At 42.8% G+C, this 7868-nt stretch overlaps 1 protein-coding gene across 1 annotated transcript; it reads right to left on the minus strand.

Moving 5' to 3' along the window:
* Positions 1–74: 74 nt before the first annotated feature.
* Positions 75–6269, minus strand: rbm12bb (RNA binding motif protein 12Bb). Its single transcript, XM_054621691.1, has 2 exons — positions 5998–6269; positions 75–2754 (listed from the first exon to the last, which is right to left on the minus strand). The coding sequence occupies exon 2, from the start codon at positions 2730–2732 to the stop codon at positions 828–830; it is 1905 nt and encodes a 634-aa protein (XP_054477666.1). The 5' UTR covers positions 2733–2754; positions 5998–6269; the 3' UTR covers positions 75–827.
* Positions 6270–7868: the final 1599 nt, after the last annotated feature.

Here is a 7868-nt window from a genome sequence, read left to right on the forward strand (position 1 = left end):
GGTTTATAACATTGTATTTGCTGTACACCCAAGGATAGTGATGCATGTATGTTAAGTCACTCTTTGTGTTCATTTTTTTCTTTTATTAGAGGAAAGGGGTGAGCTCAATAATGAAAACACACATTACAGATTATCACCATGATCCCTCATCCTAGTGATTATCTCATTCAAAGAGTCTTGCTATTGAACTGATTAGTTTTTATAAAAGGCAAACACTGTATATCCCAACTTTATACTAATACAGAAAACCACTTTAGGGTATCCTATTGAACCTAATCTTCACAGGTGCCAGTAACTGATTCCTTTTAATTGGTGAATAACCAGCAAGTTATATACATAAGATTAACATGGCAAGCAAAATTTGATTTGTTTACACTGTATGTGACAGATCTGTGAAGAAAAAAATGACAATTCAAAAGGTATGCATTTTTTATCAAAACAACACTTTTCACACAAGCCGCACATAGTAAAAAGCAGTTTACATACATTATTTGCAATGCTATTTTGCTGATAAATTAAACTAAAACATTTCAATTATTGAGAAAATAAAAATGTAGTGCTTCACTTTAGGATGAGCATAGAATACAAAACCCATAGTCGGACTATATTTCCTAATCACAATAATAAAAATAAAAAAACAGATTGAAAAAATATACATCGCTAAATTTATTGTAGTCGTAATCACATAAAGCCATGCCATACAAAAAGTCAAAATAAAGATCATATGAAAAAATTAAAGAAAGGCCCATTGCTTCCCTTAAATCAACATTGTGTACATGTCCAAACTACACTGCTAGGGCAGGTAAGTTTCCATGAAGAGATCTCTTTCATGCAAGTAATAGCTGTATTTTTCTTGGACCTATTGGTCTTCCACTCAGTTCCTCAACTGCTGTTAGCGCCTCCTGACGGGACTCAAACACTGCAGTTGCGGTGCCTTTAGATTTTCCGCTCTGGTCATACTGGAGTAAGACAGATCCAGGGATAATGCGAAATCCGTAGCAAAAGTCATAGATTTCTTCAGTTCTGATTTGAAATGGTAAGTTAAGTAGCCTAACGCAGGTGGGACTGTCAAAAGGCTGCACTGGGGGACCAAAGCCACCCCGAACACCATTACCTCTGTCTTGTGGGGCGTAGGGGCTGACTGCATAGGGCTCATAATCACAGCCTCCATAGGCCTGAGCCTGCGTGTTACTCATTGGCATATTACCATCATGAGGAATCCTAAAGTCAGGATATTCTGTATCACCGGGGCGGTAGGATGCTTCGCTTCTCCTGCCTGAATACCGCTCTTCTCTTGGCAGCGGCTCTTGCACAATTGGCTCTTGCACCAGTGGTGGCTCAACACCCAACTGCTGCATCTGAGAACGTGAAATGCATTTCAGTATGACTTCTGACCCAAGAAACCTTTGTCCATTGAGAGAGAGTGCACTCATAGCCTCTGCCTCAGACCGGAAGAGAATCACAGCCTTCCCAACTCCAGCACCTTCATGGTCGCGCAGCACAAACACCTTGTCCTCTGTGATATTAAACCCAAGGAAGAAGTCCATGATCTCAACTTTCCGTACATCAAATGGTAGGTTCCGCACAAACAGACACATTTTCTCTGAGTCATAAGACGGAGGCCTCTCCTGAAACATTTCAGAGTTTCCAGGAGGTCCGATATCATCGCCCTGAGATTCCAGAAGACTGATCATCTTCTCTCTTGAGATTGGCTTTGTATAAATCCATCGGTTATAAAACTGCCTTTTTTCAGGAGATAAGGCATCACAATAGTCACGCAAAGTCTTGAACAGCACAAATGTGGATCTAGTTCTTCTCCCATCACTGCCAATTAAGTACAGGATCTGGTCATCCTCAAGCTTTGTATTGCGAAAGAGCCTTTTTATGTCTTCTTTTTCCACTGTATATGACAGATTTTCTACCAAAACGCAGTACTCATCATCAGAGGAGGCAACGGGCCTCTGAGCCAAAGGCGATTGTGACCTCACATGATGTGGATTCCTTTGCTGGCGAACAGGTGACCGGTCCCTTTCAAAGTTATCAGCCGTGTTAACAGCCATCGACACTTTACCCGTAGCCCGACGCCAATCGTCGGCTGTTGTTGTGGAAATCTCCACATACCTCGACCCAATGTACCCCCTATCCCTCTTCAGGGCTTCATTTGCATCCTCTCTTGTTGCGAATTTGACCAGACCTTTCCCATTTTTTGAACCATTTCCATTTTTCAATAAGATCATTTCATCAATAAGTAAACCACAGAAAAAGTCACGGACTTCCTCTTCGGTCACAGAGAAAGGCATTCCTTTCAGAAACACATGCACAAAGTCATTAGTGCTTGAAGCCCTCTGGTGCTGGACGGGAGAATAATCCGATCTGCTAGCTGATCTCCTGCCCACCTCAGGGTCCACAGATCTTCTAGCGCGTCTTGCATTTTCCTCGAGTCGCCTCTTCTGATCCAGCTCAACATTGGTTGTACTTTTTTCAAGAATGTTCTGCATCTCTGCCTTACTACTTAGTAGCAAAGTAATAGGTGACCCCTTGATGCAACCTCCTGACCGTGTCATGGCTCTTCTTGCATCTTCATCCGAAGCAAAGATAATGAAAGCTTCATCTCGCTCCCCACCAATTATATGCACCCCTCCATCCGGAATTTTGAGGCCAGTGAAGAACTTGCGAATATCCTCGGAACCTGCTGTGACCCTTAGTCCCTGTAAACGGATGACGACCGCCATGCTGAAGTACAAACAACAGCACCTGCAGACAGAGGGGTATAGAATAGCATTATTGCCAACAGAGCTTTTCTAGCTCTGCGTCCACTTCCTGGCATTCCGTTATAAAGCCACTGAACTGGAATAGCAATGTGAGACAGAAGACATCAGAGACAAGGGACACCAGTGCAAAAAGTGTCCACAACACTCGCTTTTACAACTGACAGTGAAATCAAATTGGTGGGGTTGACATAACAATTGTACATTTACCGTAGCTCACGCTCTAGAGTGTAAAGTCCCAACCCACAATATAAATGCAGAGCATCTTCCCTTTATTTTCGAACAATTCAAACCCAAATTGCAATCACTTTATACTCAATCAAATTCCACACAAGACTCATCGCTTTATCACACAATCATTTATACTAAGATATTTTTGAAAACACCAATGGCACCCCCATCACCAGTACATGCAAAAATGCAGTCCAACGTTGGCTTAAAAGGAAAAAGGGCAGCGAGTCAAAATACACAAAGCAACACAATCTATCTGGCACAATCATTTCCCTATTGTTCTGGATCAACCTTATCAGACCCTTCTAAAAAAAAAAAACCAACATAGGCTAAATATTAAAATTCATCATATACAATTCAACTAAAGCAGTAAAATTCAAGTAATTCTGAGAGTGGTTCTCAGACTGGCTTAACAGGTTTTCCAAATATTCATCTTGCAAATGAAATATGCTGATAGAGTTGTTGCCTGCGGAGGCTGTAGGCTAATAGACTGAAAATGCGTCAGCTCACAGAATGCGACAGTCCACAAGGGACTCCCCATGGCCACAATTTCACGATTATGATCCTAGTGGTGAATCCAGGTGTTGCCCATCACAATTGTATGTCCGAGATTTTCAAGATTACCACCAAGTAGTTCCACTTATTCAACCAACAAAATGATCAATAACACCAGGCCTTTTTTCCAATGTATTTGGAGGGTCCTTCGGAATGGGACAGCCTTGTTGATCCATCATGAATTAGGTCTTGAATAGCAGACGTGAAAGAAGGCAGTTCTTCAATTGGGACACAGTTACTACTCAGCAAGACAAATATCACTGTTATCATTAGCAAAAAACTACGATCCAACCAAAGCAGCTCAAAATCTGTCACTCAACAGAACCACAAGCCAAAAAAAACCAAAACTGACTATAAAAACAATGACAAAAACATTGTAATTTAGTCAATGTCACTATTACAGTGTGGTAATAGTAATCAGTAGTTTTGCTTTTTTGATCAAACTAAATAAATACCATCTGCTTATAGACCCTTTTACAAACGTTATCAAAAATATGTCTACATGTTCTATTTGCATTTTGAACGGCTGCCCTCACTGCCAGCAACCAAGGACGCATTCGGCTGAAATTCACCAACACGGTCACGGCGTGGTGTTATTACAACAATGGACTCATCAAAAATGCTTGCGTTTGTTGCGCCCGTTTTAAAGCTTAAACTCTGAGCCTATATATCATGGAAATTGACATTCTGTACATGACCACAGATACAGTCGGGTATAGATTAGAAATTTGCCAAATTGTTGACATTTTCAAAATGGTGCTTTACTAGCCAAAACACGTCTGCCTTGTCAATCACAGTAATTATGACTTTGCAGGTAAAACAATATTCTATTTTAGGACTAATTTCCATGGCAAACAAAACATACTAGCTACATGGACGCACAACTAAATTTAACTGCACATTTGCGAGAGAGCGCAGAAATCAGGATGTCTTGTCCCTCAAAGGTTCATCGACTGCATCACAACCTTGCTCTAACAAAATATCCCATTCATGGCAGAACAAACAAAGTTGCGGATTGCATTGTTTGGCAATCTACACCACTGCTGCAGTCTGTTCATTCCAGAGGCTGGCGGTCTGGTTAATCCAATAGCGGCAGTGTCCCCTCTTGTTGCCCTGTCATGCTCTGCTCGCCTCAGCAACATTTCCTCTTCTGTATACTCTGGCGCAAACGGATGAAGTATAGTCTCGTAGTTGTTCTGTAGAAAGTGTAATCGCCTTCTCTTCAGAGTTCCTATTCATTACATTTGCGTTTTATGTGCCGTCACGTGGGAAAAACTGTCTCCCACCCAGAAGTGAGCAAAATGATTTTCATACACCATACAGCTGTCAAACGTATGCCATATTTTACTACATTCATGTTTCATAATCCTTTGTATGCCCGGTGGAACTTCCAAACCTCATAGCCTGTGAAGGAAATGCTATGCGGCAGCTGGATGGCAAAGTTCTATAGTCAGACCAAAAGTGAACCAACAGGAAACATTCACATTTTAAAACTCAGCGTTTTGCTATGACGCATTGGCCACGAGTTGCTTTTTGACAGAGCACTAAAATGAGCTGAAACACTAAGATGAGCTGAAACCAATGGAAAAGCACTTCCTGTTGGACTGTGTGCTCCTTCCGGACGGGCAGAGGGGAAGAGGGCCCTGTTCAAACGTTCAAACGGTCAAACGGCTATGCTAACGGCTATGCTATGGTTGGCTCCATTCTAGTAGAACACAACATGCCAACTGTCATGAGAAGAAAAAAATAGCTTTTCAGGCAATTAAATGAAGGTAAACTGAGGCTTATAAGCCATCAGAACCAACTCCATAATGCACCAGTCCCAAATGAATGACACATATCCAACTAACATGTCTTATTGTTGTCGCAATACGACCGTTAATGAGCACTTTGCCGTTGGCATCGAACGTTCAGAAACGTTTCCTATGGGCTAACGTTAGCATGTTGCTACTCCGTGTCACGGCTAGCATTGTACAAATAGCAATGGCCGGTAAGAAGATTACGTGAGTGACATGTAGCCGGCTTAATCCAACACGAGGGCATTAACTTAAAGAAGCATAGCTCAGCATAATGTCGCTGTAAGCTAGCTAGCCATCGATAGCCACATAGCTAGCTAGCTAGCCATCGATAGCCACGTAGCTAGCTAGCTAGCCATCGATAGCCACGTAGCTAGCTAGCTAGCCATCGATAGCCACATAGCTAGCTAGCTAGCCATCGATAGCCACATAGCTAGCTAGCTAGCCATCGATAGCCACATAGCTAGCTAGCTAGCCATCGGTAGCCACATAGCTAGCTAGCTAGCCATCGATAGCCACATAGCTAGCTAGCTAGGCCTCTAGCTGCAGCGTCCCCGTCTCTGAAGGCCAGCACCGAGCTGTGGTACTGTCCTCTTCCCAAACAACACCACAGTATAGCTAGCTGCCGACACAACGATAGCACTTACACAGTTAACAAGCACAGTGACTGGTGCAAACGCGAGACAGCGACTCAGATCAGTCACGTTTCGCTTCGTGTTGTTCTCAGAGGGGGAATGTTCTTCTTCCTCCTGAATGTAATGCCGTCTGTGACGCGTGATGGGTGAATGCTGCCACCCACTGTATCGGGTGGGTAATATTATTAATGTATAAATGATGTCTGGATAGGTTATTTCATGTAAACATGAGACCCTTTTCCTGCAAATGCGTATCCCTCATCTCCAGTAGACATGTGAATATGTCTCTTTCTCCACATGAAGCTACCACCCATCAGCATCATTACACTTTGTTCCTTTCAGGTACAACATGTGGTGTTGGGTCATGTTTGTCCTGGTCTAGTCCATCCTACATGTGACCTTATCCCTCTCTCTGACAGGCTTTAGACATATTTAATGATGCACAACTCTTCCACAATAGCTGGGAATCAATTGCAATTGATCAATCTAAAACATACCGATTGTTTTCAAGAGAAAGCAAATTATGTTTAGAGATCTGCAGAGAACCTGCTCATGAACAGCTATGAGACAGCGTCATAATTGATTGTGTTAACAGCATATTGTCGGACTGTGATAATTGCAGTGTGTCAAGTACTTTATCTGTTTTATGTGTGTATATTGTTTTATTCATAGGTCTATATTCAGACCAAGTGAAGTTATCCCTCTGTCTGATTGTGTTATAAAGATAATAAGATAAGATAAGATAATAAGATAAGATAAAATAAGATAATCCTTTATTAGTCCCGCAGCGGGGAAAATGTACAGGATTACAGCAGCATACATTACATTACATTACATTACATTACATTACATTACAGTCATTTAGCAGACGCTTTTATCCAAAGCGACTTACAGGAAGTGTATTCAACATAGGTATTCAAGAGAACTACTAGTCACCAGAAGTCATAAGTGCATCTCCTTTCTTAAACAAGCATCTTAAAGCATAAACCAGAGCAAAAGTATAGTGCAGAGGCAAATTACTACGAAAACAATAATTGCAACAGACTGATACGAATATAATAAGTGCTACAAACTACTACGAATAGGATAAGTGCAGTAAACGAATACGAATACAATAAGTGCTACGAGGAAGGCTCCGGGTAGTACTTCTTGAAGAGGTGAGTTTTCAGCCTGCGCCTAAAGATGGGCAGTGACTCTGCTGTCCTGACGTCAGTGGGGAGTTCATTCCACCACTGAGGGGCCAGGACAGAAAAAAGCTGTGACCGGGTGGATCGGCCGCAGGGACCTCTGAGCGACGGGGCAACCAATCGCCCCGAGGCAGCAGAGAGGAGTGGTGGGGGGGTGTAGGGCTTGACCAAGGCCTGGAGATAGGAAGGAGCTCTTCCTTTCACTGCCCTGTAGGCACCAGAGTCTTAAACTGGATGCGAGCTCTTACAGGGAGCCAGTGTAGAGAACGGAGAAGGGAAGTTGTGTGGGAGAACTTGGGTCATTGAACACCAGACGAGCTGCAGCTTTCTGGACAAGCTCCAGAGGTCTGATGGCCGACGCCGGGGCTCCGGCAAGTAGTGAGTTGCAGTAGTCCAGGCGGGAGATGACCAGAGCCTGTAGAGCACCTGCACCGTCTCCTCAGTGAGGAAGGGGAGAATCCTCCTGATGTTGTAGAGGAGGAGTCTGCAGGAGCGTGTGACCGATGCAATGTTTGCTGAGAACGACAGTTGGTCGTCCAGGGTCACACCCAGATTCCTCACAGTCCGAGTTGGCGTCACCACGGCATCATAGATATAGTGCAAACATGGTACATAGTAGAAAAAATAAACAAGTATTTTAAATAAGTAAGTAAGTAAGTAAGAAAATCCACAATAACTAAAAAAGAATCTTATAAA

Source organism: Anoplopoma fimbria, chromosome 20 (genome assembly GCF_027596085.1).
Source record: "Anoplopoma fimbria isolate UVic2021 breed Golden Eagle Sablefish chromosome 20, Afim_UVic_2022, whole genome shotgun sequence".
Taxonomy (NCBI): domain Eukaryota; kingdom Metazoa; phylum Chordata; class Actinopteri; order Perciformes; family Anoplopomatidae; genus Anoplopoma; species Anoplopoma fimbria.